At 48.5% G+C, this 16775-nt stretch overlaps 5 protein-coding genes across 5 annotated transcripts; 1 reads left to right on the top strand and 4 right to left on the bottom strand.

Annotated features, from left to right (window-relative positions):
• Positions 1-485: 485 nt before the first annotated feature.
• On the bottom strand, positions 486-2007 carry P175DRAFT_0235152 (uncharacterized protein). Its single transcript, XM_040892662.1, has 2 exons — positions 1848-2007; positions 486-1736 (listed from the first exon to the last, which is right to left on the bottom strand). The coding sequence occupies exon 2, from the start codon at positions 1591-1593 to the stop codon at positions 898-900; it is 696 nt and encodes a 231-aa protein (XP_040752251.1). The 5' UTR covers positions 1594-1736; positions 1848-2007; the 3' UTR covers positions 486-897.
• A 2836-nt stretch (positions 2008-4843) lies between these two features.
• Positions 4844-8094, bottom strand: P175DRAFT_0493177 (uncharacterized protein; the record flags this gene model as incomplete). Its single annotated transcript, XM_040895944.1, has 5 exons — positions 4844-6014; positions 6090-6789; positions 6839-7071; positions 7118-7781; positions 7839-8094. 5 exons carry the CDS (start codon positions 8092-8094, stop codon positions 4844-4846), a joined length of 3024 nt encoding a protein of 1007 aa, XP_040752250.1.
• A 641-nt stretch (positions 8095-8735) lies between these two features.
• Positions 8736-9186, bottom strand: P175DRAFT_0501494 (uncharacterized protein). The gene has a single exon (XM_040897182.1). The coding sequence runs from the start codon at positions 8927-8929 to the stop codon at positions 8744-8746; it is 186 nt and encodes a 61-aa protein (XP_040752249.1). The 5' UTR covers positions 8930-9186; the 3' UTR covers positions 8736-8743.
• Positions 9187-12401: 3215 nt separating this feature from the next.
• P175DRAFT_0479200 (pyruvate dehydrogenase (acetyl-transferring) subunit E1 alpha) lies at positions 12402-14100 on the top strand. Its single transcript, XM_040895386.1, has 4 exons — positions 12402-12621; positions 12708-12841; positions 12915-13369; positions 13436-14100. Exons 1-4 carry the CDS (start codon positions 12499-12501, stop codon positions 13939-13941), a joined length of 1218 nt encoding a protein of 405 aa, XP_040752248.1. The 5' UTR covers positions 12402-12498; the 3' UTR covers positions 13942-14100.
• A 220-nt stretch (positions 14101-14320) lies between these two features.
• P175DRAFT_0501491 (uncharacterized protein) lies at positions 14321-16561 on the bottom strand. Its single transcript, XM_040897181.1, has one exon. The coding sequence runs from the start codon at positions 16373-16375 to the stop codon at positions 14627-14629; it is 1749 nt and encodes a 582-aa protein (XP_040752247.1). The 5' UTR covers positions 16376-16561; the 3' UTR covers positions 14321-14626.
• Positions 16562-16775: the final 214 nt, after the last annotated feature.

The raw sequence follows: 16775 nt of genomic DNA, 5'->3' as shown, positions 1-16775 counted from the left end.
ATGAATAGTAGAATCAACTCAATCTAATTCCCCCCTCCTCCCCTACCTAGCCGCTTGGACGCGCAACATCCATATCCAGTAAATATACATACAACCCATCCATGATTCCATACGAACCAATCAACCAACCAACATACACATACATACATAAACATGGGACAAGTCAAGACCCGGCTCGACTCGACGCAGCATTTAACTCGATTCCACACACACCGCACTAGGATCCCAATCCGTCAAACAACAGTACCCTTATCTGCATAAGCCGTAGTCCCCGTAACTGATGCGCTGTTGGTTTAGGTGCGCACTGAGATTGGATGGAATAATAAAAGTTTGACAGGTATAGTCCCGTCTTTTGCGCGGCTGTCTTCGCTTGGAGCGAATGAGGTTAGAAAGAGAAGAGGTAGGTAGGTAGTTTTCTTTCTTTGCTAGGTGTTTCGGTCAAGTTCTATATTTTTACCTTACTTTGCTCTAGATGTAGGAGTTAGCTGCGTAATATAGAGGTTGATCACATTGGTACTAATAACTAAGTATACCTATGCACGTCTTCATAATCCTAAGTAGTAGGTTTAAGATGGCATGACATGACATGACATAACATGAGATATGAATAAGGAAACCCCGCTGTAAAAGCCAACTCCATCCATACTCCAATACAAGACTGGGCCAGGCGCTAGAAATGCATGTCCAAATCTCCGTCAAATACAACAGAATCACAAGCAAGCAGACACCAACAAATGAGCACAGGACAAGAAACACAGGACAAAAGTTCGTATCATGAGGCGGTAGATATTGTATCTCTCTGCAGTAGGATAAACCAAGACAGGACAGGACAGGACTGACAGGCTGGAGGCCATCGTTTGCAATTTCCGTCATCTCCTGTAATAAGAGATTACGAGATCATGTATTCGGACGAGAAGAGCCTTTCTTGCGTTTTCCGGCTGGAGGAGCAGCCAGTTGGGGCGTTCTTCGGAATGTAACTGTGGTTGTCACCACTTGTCGAACATTGAACGAGCCGCTCTCGCTTCCTGGGGACTCTAGTTGCTGGAACCTCCATTCCGATGGAGAGTACCGCGGAGAGTGGTATTGGTGTGGGTAAGCACTCCGCGGCGACGCCGTCACCGGTGTATAGAGGTGGGTTGGAGGCGGGAGCCGCAAGCGACGGATATGCTCCGGGCTCTTTGGGCTCTTGATACACCGCGTGTGGGAAGTAGAGTAAGAATAAGAAGAATGATAGGAAGCAGAATTAGGGGGAGCGAGTGTGGCAGAGTGTCGGGACGGGTATCCACGAGCAGGGGGGAATGTAGTAGCGCGTGGAGAAGCAGATGTTGGCGAAGCACGAGGCTTGTCGAGCATGTACTTGGAGAAGTTGGCTCGTGAGCTCTTTGGGCTCGCGAATATCGGGCTGAAGGTGTTGAGGAACTCTGTGTAGGCGGGAGGAGGTGTGATGACGATGTCCCCGTCCTCGGTTTTCTTGCCTCCCTCGAGGGGTTTGGCAGAGTCGAGGCATGTGTAGGTGCGCTCGCGCAGCTCGGATGGGAAAGTCATGTTTTTGGGAGTGCTCAATGGCGGGAGATGTGGCCTTGTAGGAGCCATTTTGAATGTAGAGAGAAGTTGACGAAGGTGATGAGTGAAGTTTATATATCCAAGTTCAGAGTAGATCAGCCGCAGGCGAACAACGAAAGATCGAGGGCCGGTGGTGAAATGGGGCCGGATTTATGACGAGAGGAGAAGAGAATCTATAGGGGTCAGATTCAGAGTCAGGAGAAGAGAAGATGTGACCATCTTCATCGTGACAACTGGGAGAGAAAGCAAAGATGTAGAAAGAAAACGCTGGAAAGTAAACATACGCTGTAATTCCGTACCAGACGGTTTCAAATACACGTATAATCTAACCTCCAAAATAGCAACGGCTGATCCACTGACAACTGCCACCACAATCCAGCGTGGTAGAAATACTCAAAAGATTAGCAGGCGATCGTTGGTTGGCTTGGTCTCGGTTTCGTTCTTCGTATTAATGCGAGACCTGCACAGCCCGGTAAGTTCTCAGCTCAGTTGGAATATCAGCGTCTGGTTGCGGAGATCGTCCTGGTCAAGGCTGCAGCGGACTGATAACCTTGTATAAAATTAAGAAACACAGGTGAGCAAGTATCTAGTACCCGGAGAAAAAGAGACAATTGAATGACAGTGGTCGTAAGAAATACCTCGACCATCAACAGAGTATCTCGATCATTATATATCTACCCAGTCCAGGTCTATGTACCGCGGTCAAGATCTCTTCACCATGTTGTCGCGCGCGAACTGAATCAATCTTCAATCTATTCCTCGGATCCAGGGACTTTCTATCTCTCTTCTCTTCCAATTGTCCTTTCTGGTTTGCCGGTTGAACGCGCGCGGCTCTGAAGGCCATGTACACCTCCTCCCCTTTCTCTCATCGCAACAAAACATGGGTACAACCCGAAACGAGTTCCTGCAGTACGAACAACCTAGAAAGGGTATAGCTTGCAGAAAATGAACCAGGATAGTCGGTGCGCGATACTCGAGGAAACCACACCTCCAATCAGGGGACTTGCGATGAGTTTGTCTTGAACCAGGCTGGTGCTTCCAAACCCCGGAGCAAGCGCTTTGCGGAGGCATGGACCCTGATTCTCTTCGCTTCAGTTACGGTGTATGAATATCCGCTGCAATACAAGCAACAGCGTTGTCATAGAGATCTCTATCTGGCATTCTACTGCAGTTTTCTATTGGTGTGTTGAGCCCGCGGGGTTGCCGTCCATGAGATTACAGGAGTTATCCCGTGCGATAACTGAAAGTATCTTTGCATAGGCTAGGCTACATAGGTGACGAATCATCTTGCAAGCGAAGCGCTTGCCGACAGCCCACGGACGTCTACTCTGGAGTATACTGGAGTATCTTTTCGCGGGAGGTATACGGGCAGTGCTCTAGGCATGCCCTTTCCCATCTTTCTGCTCTGTGTAGCGGCCAAGAACCTCGAACATCCGCATATGTATTCCTCGTCGCGCATTTCAGGAAAGTATTGTCACCGACAACCATGTCTGACTTGACGTCGTCACCGATCTAAAAACAGCAACATGCAGCATACGCGCGCACGATATGAGGACAACTGACCCAGCCAATGGAAGCGATTCTACTGCACCGGCCGGTTGTAGTTGCACGACGATATCACCTTGCCGCCGACAAGTCAAGAAGCATCCAATGGAGTTGTGGCGTGAGCATCCTGGAAAGATACTAAGAATAATAACACATTTAGCGCCTGCAGATCGAGGTTATTTTTGGAACCCTCATCTCTTCTTTTCTCTTTCTTTCTTTCTTTCTTTCTCTCTCTCTCTCTCTCTTCCTGTCTTCTTGTTTTGGTTCTTCTTCGACTATCCGTGTTAAATATTGATCCGCTGGAAATAAATAACTAATTGAACAATCTTCCTATCATAGACAATTTTTGTACTTGTCTGAGCATGACCTCGACTAGAATATCGACTAAAATAACAACCCAATCCCAGGCTATAATCAAGAGGACACTTGAGGTAGATTCAAATATCGACCCCTCAAAGTCAGTCAAGACTACCTAGGTATGCAGGTTGATTGGACTCAGTCTTGTTCTTTCTAACGCCTACCTAAATTTAGCCCACAGCATTTCTATTCTTATCCTCCTACAGTACTGAGTTATAAACTTCACACCCCTCGATCCCGAGATTCCATTCCATTCCTTTCCCTGCGCTTCATTGGCTGCTCTCCTCCTTCCGCATGCCAGATTCTTCAACTGCTCGAGCAACAATCCGTCATCTCAATCCTTTTTACTTTCCCGGAGCCAGTAACATTGGGCGCATCTGCTCGAGATTCTCCGCTTTCCAGGGTTAATTATAGATTCGAACCTGATCACGGCGCTTCCGGGGGTTTATTTTCTGAATCTGAATTCGAATAGGTTAAGGTAGGTAGGTAGGTAGGTGGTGGTGCTGCCCCTGTTCTGTTCGTGTTGAAGGAGTTTATCTTCTTTCTTTCTTTCTTTCTTTCTTCTCTGTTGTATTGTATGATACCGTTCTGTACGGTTTACAATAGCTGCTCCTAACTACACTACTACTACTACTACTACTACTAGGGCAACTGCAAAATAAATGCAAGACATCATCATCATCATCATCCATCCTCTAACCATGTTCAATATATCCCTGTCCCTCTGGTTCTAAATAAAGAATCCCTATTAACTCTTACACTCCATAACATTGCATTGCCTGGGCTGTATTACCTCCTGGCAAATGTATAGAACCGAAGGAAAGTTGAACTCAATCAAATATAACTAGGTAGTTATAATATGACACTCTGCTCCTCTAGATAGTTTGTGGTTTGATTTATTCAAGTTTAAGTAGGTAAAGAACCAGATATCATGGATGATCTATATTTCACTCACAACAATCATATCATGTACATTACATTTATATCACAGGAAGTATCTAAACGTAAATTACAGGATGAATAGGAGACTCATTCAATTCTTCTTTGAGCCCTGTCATGACTTCAACCAGTATCATACACAATACCACCAGAAAACAAAACATCCATAAATCATCACATCACGCCCAGGTGCAATCCAGCCACAAAAGATTCAGACCAATATCTGTATAAACAATGCGTATATGCAGGAATAAAAGAAGAATATAAAAAGAATCGAATTAGGGTAAGTTTCAAACCGTGGTATCATGTCGCACAGCCGTGTTGAACAAAGTGGTATCATAAAAACGAAGAGAAAAAGGCTACGGATTGTAGCCAAAAGAGAGGTCGAAAAATAAAGGCAGGAATCAAGATAAAAAAAGATTTGCGCACAAAATCAGGTCTATTCTTCTGTCAATGCGTCGTCGCCGGTTTCTCGCCATTCCTTGGACCGTTCCGTGAGGAGTCGCACACCGGCAATGCGCTGCGCCCAGTGGGCTTCGGATGGCGAGCGGAACGTGTATGCCCGCTGGGAGGAGATCACGCCGATGCCCTGAAGCACGGCCTTGCGTGAGTCGCGGCCAAAGACGGCCGGATGGTTAATCCACTCCAGAGCAGACTCAAGGTCTGCATCGAGTGCCATCATAGTCTGCGCGTCCACGGCCGCAACCGGAGAAGTGATAGTGGCGGTGTCGGAAGCAGCCGAGGAGTGGCTGTCGAACGTGGTCGACTTCGGAGAGCTGGATGTGGGGGTGTCTCCATGTGGCTCTGAATCGACGGAGGATGGTTTGCCACCAGGTGGAGGAAGAGGGGGAAGGCTGCCCTTACCCAACCCCTTGAGAATACTGCGGGTTTCCATCAGAAGATGCTGCGCTCGATCATGCTGTCCACGTGATACCAGAGTCAATGCACGGGTCAACATGTCCGAGGCGAGAAGCTCCATGCGACGCTGGACAATCGACGGGTGAGGGGGAATTGGAGGAGGCGATGGTTGACCAGAACCTCTGTACTTCGGGTTTGGTGGGAGCATAGTAATTGCTAGGAGAGATGGTCGTGGAGAGTGGGTGAGATGGCCATCACGCAGCAGATCGCCATAGGTCAAGTCTGCTTGGATTAAAGGAACCTCTTCCACGCTCAGCACACGTTGCTCGTCACCATCAGACCCTCCGCCGAGGGCCTCCAGCCCCGAAACCAAGCTCTCCCAAGGATCCTGGGGCGGGCTTTCCTGGGTGACGTTGTCAGGTGGAATGACCAGCTGCACTAGAATATCACGCTTATCGCCAAAGCGCAGGTCGCCCAAGGCAGCCTCCGCATCGCGTCCCGTAGCTCGCTTTGTTGTATGTAATGCACCGCTAATCTTGACAAACTTGGCCGGGGAACCCTCGGGAAGACGAAGCTTGAGCTTCACATTCTGATGAGAGGTGGTCTGAATGGCACCCAGGCAGCCCGCAACGCATTCCCTGAGCATCATCCAGTCCTTCACGTAGAGATATGATCCCTTAGTCCGCGTCGAAAGCTCGATTATCGTATCCGGTTTATGCGTTAATCCGAGGCCGAAGGAGTGAATGCTAACCCTAAAATTCAGTCAGCAAATTATCCTTTGACTCCGTAGAAGAAAGTGAAGGGGGGGGGGGGGGGGGGGAACGAACTTGGCAGCTTCAGCCCTCGATACAACGAAGTCTACGCTTTCGGGATCGGAGGTCGACGAATCGCTGATCAGGAGGATAGTCGAAACTGGGTTAGAGGACTTGCGCTGCATCAGCAAATCCATGGCCACATTGGCTCCTTCGACGACGTCTGCACGCAGGCTCTTCTGTCCAACTGGTCGGATGGAGCTGAGAATCTTGGACCATCCGCCCCAGGACTTGGTGGTCATCCCAACTAAAGGAACCCCTCCCCCACTCGAGCCAAAAGTCACCAGTCCCATTCGATCTCGGGGGCCGAGATTCCCAACGAGGAATTTCAGAGCATCGCGAAGTAAGGTAATTTTCAGGCCCTGCATAGAAGATGACACTGGAATCACGACAACGAGATCGACCGGAATATGGATCGAAGACGTGGAAAGGGAGTCCACGCCAGCGTTCGTATAGTCAGTAATGGCGGTGATATTCGATCGTGCTGCACCATATGATGAATTCAACGATGCTTGCCGTTTTACTTTGCCAGACCGGTATTCATCTTCCTCTGCACCAGAATGATCAAAGTCAAGATCGGGGTTGCGAGCCCCTTCGAGGAAATTGAAATCGACGAGCGCACGACGCCAGATTTCTAACTGTTTGCGGCTTTGGAAGCGAAGGAAGAAGCACGGGAGTTCGCTGACGGATAGGTTGAGGGCGAGGATACGCTCGTCTGCATATGTTAACTTAGTGGGATTTACCGAGGACTAATTGGAACATACCAGGGACGTTTTCGATATTCTTCAAGTGCTTTTTGATCAAAATTGAGCCTTTCAAAGTGCAACGAGTGGGTCGGGGTTTGGACGTTTGCTCCTCGTATTGACGGTGGTGATCTGAAACACGCTTCTCTTTAACGCAGATGAGCATTTCCGAGAATAGATAACACTCCAGCTCTTGCCAGGAGTCGCGATCCTTGCCAACCCGCATATGGCCGTGCAAGCGGAGTTTGCCGAATCTGTATCATATCAGCGCGGCACAGAAGAATCGCATAATAGACGTACCTCGAAAATTCCAGGCCATGCCAGTTGTCCACTTTGGTCCTCAAGTCCTCTGCAAGCTCGTTCAGATTTTCCTGGGGCTCGAAAGGGGCCGGCTTGGGCTCTTGGATCGTCGGGAAACGCCCTGAGCCGTAGGGCTCATCCTTTGCGTGCGATTGCGACGTGGAAGAGCCGCGCAAGTCGTCCACATCCGGCCGCCAGTTACTCTCCGGTACCTCGACAGTGACCAAACATGTCAAAGACTGCTGTTGGCGGGAGCGATTGAGAGTAGGGAACTCGCTCCGAATAGTCACGGTTGGAGCGGGAATAGGGTTCTTGGTGCTGGGGATAGGACGGAGACTCAGGTCGGACTCCATCGCTTGAACATCATAGTCATGTCGACGGCCATCCTGGTAGTCGCCTGAGGATCCCGCTACACTGCCATTACGCGAGTGCTGTTGACGAGATCCTGAGGTCAACCGCTCAATGCGTTCACGCTGGCTCCCCGTATCTCTGCTATCTCGTCGGCTGTACGGATCTCGACTATCGCGATTACTATATTGACGACTTCCCGTATCACTTGGGGCTTGGCGACTGGTGACCGAATCCCAGGGTGTGGGGGTCGTCAAGCCGCTGCGCTGAGTTGCTGCGTCACTGGTCGCGGAGCGCACGATGCCGCTTAGTTTTTCTGCACATCGGTTAGTACATTGCAGCATACGGCACGAATCAGTGCATCATCGCTTACCAAGGTCCAACACATTCCCACCGCGGCTAGAATCCAGGCCTAGCGGGGCGTCACATGTTGGGCAATATTGGCCTTCCATCTCCCGGATATATTCATAGAAACAAGCCTCGTGGGCGACATGTGCGCAAGAGAATTGGAGCACGCGCTCTCCACGCAGGGTGTGTTCGAGGGGTTCTTCGCAGACGGCACATTCACTGCCGACAAATGTCCGCTCTCTGCGGGAGCGACTGCGGTCGACATCCATCAAACCCGCCATTGGCATACCAGAACCGGAATTGACCGATATGCGAGAAGTACTATTATTGGAGGGATTGAGTTGGGAGCCTGACCTGGGGGGATCGGGATAGTCGGAGCCAGTTGAGGGTGCGCGAGGGCGGGAGACGTCTTTTTGATTGGAAAGACTGCTGTCGGGACGATCTGAGCGGGTGAATGAGCGAAAAGAGCGCAAAGGCGAACGAGCGGGGGAATCCGGACGAGAGAAGTCTATCGATCCTTGAGGATTAGCGGTGATAGATGAGCGGAGGCCAATTGGGAAAGAGAGTGGGTGCAGAAGATGGAGGAGTGTTGCATGTGAGTGGTGTGAAATTCTCCTGTCTCTCTGTGTGTCTCTCTCCGTGATGTATATAGTAGAAGCCAAGCTAGAAGCGGCAGTTGAGGAGAGGGGAAGATAAAACACGAACACGAAATACACGAAGACACTGATACAGACAGGTCTAGAGGAAGGATTGATGATGACAGGATGGTGTTGAAGAGTTGAGATAGTTAACAAGAGAGAAGAAAACAAAAGACAAGATGAGAGGGAAAAGACAAATGTAACAGTAAATAATAATTCGAAATGAAAAAAAAAATAATAGTAGTAGTAATAATAATAATAATAATAATAATAATAATAAATGACTGTAATATTAAAGCAATAGCACAAGAGAAGTTGTGAAGAAAGTAGTGAAAACACTAGTCTGGGTGAGACTAAGGTATACGGAGTACTTACGAAGCGGAGACTTCTTCTTCACACGGCCAAAGAAACCATGCTCACTGGAATCAATGTTCCCAGACTTTGAATCGGATCTGGACGGGGGTCGATGTTTCCACATGGGCCTCAAAAAATCCTGACGGGGCAGGGAGACGAGGGAAAAGAGTCAGAGGGCGAAACCTGAGATAGGAGGCAAAACTAGGGGAGACGGCGGGGGAATGTGAAGGAGGAGTTCAGGCGTAGTGGGGAAAGAAAAGACAAGAAAATAGTGGAATCGTGGAATACACCATCCAGAGCTAATTCTGATTAGTAGAAGATTTAATTATCATTGTTTTGAAAATAAGGAATAGTGAAACCGAAGGAAGAGAAGAATTGGACCGGGGAAGAGAAGAAAGAAAGAGAGAGAGAGAGAGAGAGAGAGAGAGGAGGAGGGGAAAATGGGAAAGGAGAAAGTTGGCAATATCGTGAAATTCACAACAGTGCATTCAACTTCCAATTCCCATCTAATTTCCTCTTTCTTCACTTCAACCATGGAATTTCATTTCTCTTCAGCAAATAAAATGGCAATAACCAACTGCCTTTTAGTGGGTCTGGATCGCCCCCTGAATCCGTACCTGACCAGTTGATAACTTCACTTAGGACCTCATTCAGGGCTCAAGAAGGAGGCAATGCCCTAGAAACGATCTATCCAATATACTGATCCATCGGGGAGAATTGTTCCAGCCAGTCGGGTTCTTCTGCATATCATTATCCAGAATCTATTGCTTTTATACCTCCAGGTAAGGATAATCCTTTCCCGGTCATCAATTCAGGAGTCCGGAGTATAACGATCTACTCTAGTCTTTTCGACTCTTCTATTCATTTGCATTATCTCCGTATAAAGGGATTATCAGTCGTCATCCTAACATCCTGCATTTCCGACGACGGAGTATATACAGAGTACACCATATGTAACTACATACGGAGTATATATCCTACAAGACGGTTCTCTCCGGTCAGGAGACGAATCAGTATCCTCAGAACTTTAATCTTCCATTCAGATTTACTCTAAGCTTGACTAGGAATAATCTCCCCACCAGGAGGTTTCTGGAATCATGTCGCTAGCATGTCTCTTTTCTTCCGAACTTTGGGTGACTTTCTGCTCCTGGGGCAAAGAGGTTTCAACTTGGCCAATTTTTAGTGCGCGACTAGTACTTTGCAAAGAATTATCAATTTATCAAATGAATTTATCTATTTTTAAATCTTTCTCTTTTTAATGTGAGGGGGGGAAATAAAATAAAATCTTCAAGAGTAATTAGCTGGTGTATAAACTAAGAAATTCCCATCTACAGTCTACAGTTGACGTGATCGGATGTATGTACTGAGAGTCTGAGACACCTACTCTGTATGACATTGGCATCTGTAAGGGTTACATCTAACTATATCCTCCAATCCGATATTTACGAGTGAGAGGTTAGCCGCACTTGAACTTACGCAGTACTCCGTCCTCAGGAGTAATCCTCCTGCAAATAACTATTCTACCTAGATGGCAAATACGCTTTCCAATCTCTAAAGGAAACCCGAGGAAGCACCACATGCTTGTTGGTTTCGCATGAACCTAAGCACTAGGTACATTAATACCCGGAGATATATCCCCTTTTACTCTTTTGATTGGCCCTAGACCCGGAATTACTCCCATTGACCACTTACGTTCTCGGATAGACTCTCGCGTTCCCTTCGGATACTACTTCACGAATTCTCTGACTTGGCTGGAGTATGATCGATTGACTTATCCGTGATCTTCTCCTTCTTTTCTCGCATAAATGCAACCTGGTATCTTAGTAGGTGGTTACCTACGGGGAGATGGTTCAGATAACGAATTGCGATAGCCCTACAGTGTACCGAATTTGCAGGGCACCCTTGTCAGCCACGGTACGGTACTTATCCGGAGCTCGAAGGGAAAAAAAAAAAAAAAAAAAAAAAAACTCGGATTAAAACTCGACCAGAAGTAAACTAAGAACTAATCTAAGTCTTCAATGCCGGCCCGGGAGCAGGGCCCAGGGGTTATAAAGTGTCCCGATTCCATGGCAGAGCAAAACGCTGTTTCCCCGTTTTTAACTGGTCATGACTCGGTATTAAGCGATATATTCTGTCGAGTCATTGTCTATAAAATCATGTCCTACTTCTCATGTCAAGTATAACATTGCCGGAACTGCCGTCGCGCGGAGGAGGATACTCTATGTAGAGTGGTTCCGGAGCCTAGGGATAGCTTAAGTTTGTAATTACTATCTATCTTCCTACAGAGTAACATCCAGAGAGAGATACAGAGTATATTTCTCTGCTTTTAGCCGAATTGGAATTCCTGGTTAAGGTTGTTTCTTCTCGCAAGGGTTGGATTGGATTGATTATATTACTCTCACAAAGTCCACTATATATATACAACTTGAAACTTGGTACTCAATGCAAACAACGTACTTTGTAGCTAATGTTCATCATCTGTGATTGCCTCGTGGCTCGTGAGCTCGAGAGTACGAGTAGTGAACCGCCTCGATCCGCCTTTTCCGCCCCTGATATGGTATTTGTGCTCCTTATTGCTCTGTGGCCTATACTCCGGTAGGTTAGTAGTACGGAGTACTCCGTACGTAGCTCACTATCCCAACTCCAATAATTTAGAAAGAAAACAAATAAAAAATATAATAATAATAATAATAATAATAATAATCCAGAATCAGAGCCCACCAGCAGGTGCCCCATCCCCACTTCAAACACAAACACAATCAATCTACTCCGTAGTAAATCCAACCGTCCCTTCTCGCAGGTCACTTAGCATACGTAGCTCCAGTCTAGAGCCTTTAGTGTCTAATCCAGGGGGTTCAACAGTTCAACAGCCTCGCAAGAGCCGGACCCAGAAACAGAAAACAAAGCTCGGAGACGGTCTAGATTATGTATGATTGCCACTGCTTTTGCATCATCGCCATTAGCAGCACCCGAATTTCCAATTACATTACTAGCTTGTTATACAGCCTGACAGTTGGGCGAGAAAATAATTAAATGAAGAAAGAAGTACAATTGAATTCGTATTACGGGTTGACAATGTGAAACAGTTGTGAAACCTGCCTAACACAGGGCGTGGACTATGCATACAGAGTCTTGGTGGTGAAGGGATTAAGTGTGGTTTGATAGTTACACTTATTGATGGATTCTGTCTGAAGTTACAGAGTACTCTATAGGGTGAGTTCCGGATTTAGCAAGTATAAGGTAGATAGGGTAGATGTACCTTGTTACTTGTCTTCAACAGTTCCTATGATGTCCGCAGTACAGAGTATCATGGTTTACCCTTCCAAATTATCTGTACCACTTACTACCAGTCTACTATATTTCATTATTGACTGGGATGATTTTATATTGTAGTTCCCTAGCATGAATGCCAACTCGCCTGTTAAACTGCTGGTTAACCATCTAGATACCTAGATATAGCTGAACCAGACTAAAATGGAAGTTTGCCCTGTTTGCATGCTCTACACCGGCTGCCCCCAATGAGGAAGTCGGGCTTATATAAGCTCCCTGCCTGAATCTGCCTAGCGCCCACGGGAAATTCGTCCAGATTTCCCAACATCCCCGATTGTTGTTGAAAGATAAACCCAACCGGCCTCTCCTCTCCTCTCTCAGGTTTCTCCCCTCCTTCTCAATTGGACTAATCCCTCGTCCGTCATGTTGTTCAGATCTGCATGGGCCCGTCAAGCGGCACCCTTGAGGCGTCAGGCTTTTGCCCCCATCACCCGCCGCGCCGTCACCACTGACGCCGCCTCATCGCATGCTGAAAATATCCCAGAGGTCGGTTACCCTTCCGGGAAAAGATGAAAACCCTGATATGCACCTCGAAACCAAGCCTATGCTAATGCGCGATGTCATTTCTGCAGGAAGATGACAAGCCGTTCACTGTCCAACTCTCCGATGAGAGCTTTGAGACTTATGAGATCGATCCTCCTCCCTACACCCTGGAGGTGACCAAGAAGGAGCTGAAGCAGATGTACTCCGACATGGTCATGATTAGGTATGAAGACCGCATCCCCGTGGGCTGTTGTTGGCTTCGAACTGGAGCGCTTACACTAGTGTTTCTCAAATAGACGTCTGGAGATGGCCTCCGATCGTCTGTATAAGGAGAAGAAGATCAGAGGCTTCTGCCACTTGTCGGTTGGCCAGGAAGCTGTCGCCACCGGTATCGAACACGCTATTAGCCCCGACGATAAGATCATCACATCTTACCGATGCCACGGTTTCGCTCTGATGCGCGGTGGTACCGTTCGCTCCATCATTGGAGAGCTGCTGGGTCGTCGTGAGGGTATTGCCTACGGAAAGGGTGGCTCCATGCACATGTTCGCCCCCAACTTCTACGGTGGTAACGGTATTGTCGGTGCCCAGGTCCCCGTTGGTGCTGGTCTTGCCTTTGCCCAGCAGTACAACGAGGAGAAGACTGCCAGTATCGTCCTGTACGGTGATGGTGCCGCCAACCAGGGTCAGGTCTTCGAGGCCTTCAACATGGCTAAGCTCTGGAAGCTCCCCGCTCTCTTCGGCTGTGAGAGTAAGTTAAACTGGCTTAGTTCACAGGGACTTGTAGTAGTAGACACGATGGCTAACGAAATCCTAGACAACAAGTACGGTATGGGTACCTCCGCCGCTCGTTCCTCCGCCTTGACCGAGTACTACAAGCGCGGCCAGTACATCCCCGGTATTAAGGTCAACGGGATGGACGTCCTTGCTACCAAGGCGGCCGTGAAGTACGCCAAGGACTACGCCGTTGCCGGTAACGGTCCCCTTGTCTTCGAGTACGTCACCTACCGTTACGGTGGTCACTCCATGTCCGACCCCGGTACCACCTACCGTAGCCGTGAGGAGGTTCAGCGCATGCGCAGCACCAACGATCCCATTGCGGGTCTCAAGCAGAAGATCCTCGACTGGGGTGTGATGACCGAGGAAGGCCTCAAGACCCTGGACAAGGAGGTGCGTGCCTTTGTTGACGAGGAGGTCGCCATCGCCGAGAAGATGCCGGTCCCCGAAAACAACCCCCGCATTCTGTTCGAGGACATCTACGTCCGTGGCAGTGAGCCCCGATGGATGAGAGGCCGCACAGTCGACGAGACCTTCTACTACTAGATTCCTCCTCTCTTGATTGTATAGGATGATGATGATGATGATGCTGTTGTCCTAAGGTTTCATTTTTCTCTTTGCTCTCGATTTTATTTTCCTGCTATAATTTAGGGAAGGAAAAAAGCGAGTATCCCGCGCGCCGAGTCTGGAAGAAAAAAAAAAAAATGATAATACGCACGCACGCATGTAGTAAACCCCCCCCCCCCCCGTCCACCATGACTGTTCACTTTGTAATTTAGCCCACCGTCCCCCCCTCCAGAATCAGATATTTTTTTTTTTTTCTTCGTTGGTTCTCCTATAGCTCTAGAAGAAGATATACTATTGGAGATTGTCTTGTTCATGTTTTATATTGTAGGTAGTAAGATAAGATCAATTAGTGATGGATAGTTAGGTATATTATTATGTATATGCAGGATCTATCGCAGGGGATCTGGATAAGTAGGTAAATACATTATAGAAAGCTTGAGCTTATCATGATGCTTGTATAGGAAAACTCCCAACACAATAAACAATAGACAATAGACAATAAAAAAAAAATTAACAATAGATGAATAACGTGATAGATTGGTATGGTATGGTATGGTATAGCAGGGCATGGTATCATATGAGAGCAGAAAAAAAAATAAAAAAAACCCCCAGAGGAAAGGAAGAAAAAGGGGAAAGAAAAGAAAAGAAAAGAAAAGAAAATTAGCTAGGTAGGTTCCTGTCTGAGCATCTCGAGAATCATCTCCTGCGTCCTCTGCACGGAATCGAGCTTTTCTTCTAGAGATGCGCGTTCTTTCTCCCACTCCTCGCGGAATTCGTTGCGCATTTCTCGACGGATCTCTGCCTTGAGTTTGTTGATCAGTGTGGAGGAGAGGTGAAGTTGGGGTTGCAATGGGGGGGAGGGCGGGTCTTCGCTGCCGACTCCGCTTCCGTCGTCTATGTTGGAGTGGGATTGGGAGGAGGAGCGGTTGAGGGAGTTTGCCGTAGTGGCGCGAGCCTCTGAGGTGGGTGGGAAGGAAGAGCGCGAGTCCGGGTTTGCGGCGTCGAGGTGCTTGTTTAGTTTGCCGAGGGTTTCGAGGACGGCCGCCATCATGGTTGAGTCTGTGCCGGTGGTGTTGGATGAAGATGGGTGATTTGGGTTGTTCGGGGTGGATGTGGTGGTTTGGCCAGAGAACATGTTGTCGAAGCCTGGGGGCAGTCGGACAGGTGTTGAGACGACCGGGGGGGTAGGTGCCATAGGTGTGACGGGGTGCGAATGGTTGTGATTGTGCGGGTGGTTTGGAGTCGGGGTATGGTTCACGAGGGGGCTACTGCTCGATGGGGCTCTCCAGCTATCAGCTTGAGGCGTCTCCCACCCATCTCCGATCCACTTCCTCTTGCGAGGACGCCGGGAGTCTCGTTTCTCGATGCGCCGCGCTTCCGCCTCTTCCCAGCGCTGCCAGGTAGGAATCCAGGCGTCGACGACAGCGCGCCAGCGTGGATTTGACAGATCCTCCCCCTCGCCGACGCCTTTCTCACGCTGTTCCTCCAGGAACTTCATGCGCTGCTTCGTCACTATCTCAACCTTGCGCCGCACAGAGTGCCACGAGTATGGGTGCTTCTGGCCCCGCGTGAACTCCATGGTCACCGTCATCCACCACTTGCAGAGATTACTCCGCTGCCCGAATCCCGCCGCATGTCGATTGCAGATCTCAAACAAGCACACTTCCTCCTTGGTTGTAAGCCGTTTCCCGTGTTTTCGTAGTGTATCGGGGCCTTCTCTCATGCCCGTGCCTCCCCCGGAGGTACTCTCGCCGCTTTCTCCCACGCCCCCGCTCATGCCTTCCCGGTCGTCGAGATCCTCGTCCCCTCTCCCAGCAAGATTTTGCCTCCCACCTCTCCCGCGACCAGTAGACTGCCGTCCATGCTCCCCCGGAGACGGCGCAAAATCCGGGTCCCCTACCCCCCCGACATCCCTGGCGCCCGGTGTCTCCCCAGGACTATCTGACCGATCGCTTTCCTCACTTTCCACCAACTCAGGTGCGCCCCTAGCTCCGGTCTGTTGTCCAGAAGACGCAGGAGGCGCCCTCGACTCGAGAACCACCGAAACCGGCGGGGGTGGCTGACCTTGCTGCTGTTGCTGGTGATGATGATGATGCTGATGATGGTGGGGATGATGTGGATGCGAATGTGGATGGTGATGATGAGCGTGGTGTTGTGGCTGTTGCTGCTGTTGCTGCTGTTCTTCTTGTTGTTGTTGTTGTTGTTGTTGTCCTAGGCGAAAGTTTGACGAAATAGTCGGTAGGGAATTGTGCGAGTGAGTAGCGGATCGAGTAATCATAGACGGTAACCATCGCATCTGCGACATCTGGTAGGAAGACTGCGATGGGGATTGCGAGGGCGAGTCGATTCGGGACCCTGAAGTGGCGGATCCTACTGCGGGGGTTGAAGTGCCATGTCCCCAGTGATGATACATTTCAGTGTGGTCCTTTTCTCTCTCTCTCTCTCTTTGCTCGTTGAGTCTGTATATAGGGAAATCGCGGTATTAAAAAGAACAAGAAGGGAATATAGTAAAGAACAGGCGCAAAATTAATACTAAATATCAACGAAACGGAGAAAGCAAAGCTGGTGAAAATGAAGCTTGAAATGACGCTGGCTGATGATCGTCTGATAAAGAGAGCGAGAGAGAGAAAGAGAGAGAGACAGACTGGTGGTTTTGCAATTTCCGTCTTTGGGCCAAAGTGTAATATTACCGTATTGGATTTTCATCGATCTTTCAAGTTTTGCATTTGGTTTTCGCTCTTTTTTTCACTCGAGAATTAGAGAAACTTTTTGTTCTTTTTATCCAGAAATCCTTATAATAATATATAATTATT

The sequence above is a fragment of the Aspergillus ochraceoroseus genome (genome assembly GCF_002846915.1).
Source record: "Aspergillus ochraceoroseus IBT 24754 chromosome Unknown P175scaffold_4, whole genome shotgun sequence".
NCBI lineage: Eukaryota > Fungi > Ascomycota > Eurotiomycetes > Eurotiales > Aspergillaceae > Aspergillus > Aspergillus ochraceoroseus.
Note: the sequence above shows the minus strand (reverse complement) of the source record. Positions and strands in the feature narration are given on the sequence as shown.

What these genes read in the sequence shown, in the direction of transcription:
- P175DRAFT_0479200 (XM_040895386.1), top strand. Translation starts at nt 12,499, where the DNA reads ATGTTGTTCAGATCTGCATGGGCCCGTCAAGCGGCACCCTTGAGGCGT. An exon ending in ATGCTGAAAATATCCCAGAG is followed by an intron (nt 12,622 to 12,707) that starts GTCGGTTACCCT and finishes TCATTTCTGCAG; the next exon opens with GAAGATGACAAGCCGTTCAC. An exon ending in TCCGACATGGTCATGATTAG is followed by an intron (nt 12,842 to 12,914) that starts GTATGAAGACCG and finishes TTTCTCAAATAG; the next exon opens with ACGTCTGGAGATGGCCTCCG.
- P175DRAFT_0501491 (XM_040897181.1), bottom strand. Translation starts at nt 16,375, where the DNA reads ATGTATCATCACTGGGGACATGGCACTTCAACCCCCGCAGTAGGATCC.
- P175DRAFT_0501494 (XM_040897182.1), bottom strand. Translation starts at nt 8,929, where the DNA reads ATGTGGAAACATCGACCCCCGTCCAGATCCGATTCAAAGTCTGGGAAC.
- P175DRAFT_0235152 (XM_040892662.1), bottom strand. Translation starts at nt 1,593, where the DNA reads ATGGCTCCTACAAGGCCACATCTCCCGCCATTGAGCACTCCCAAAAAC.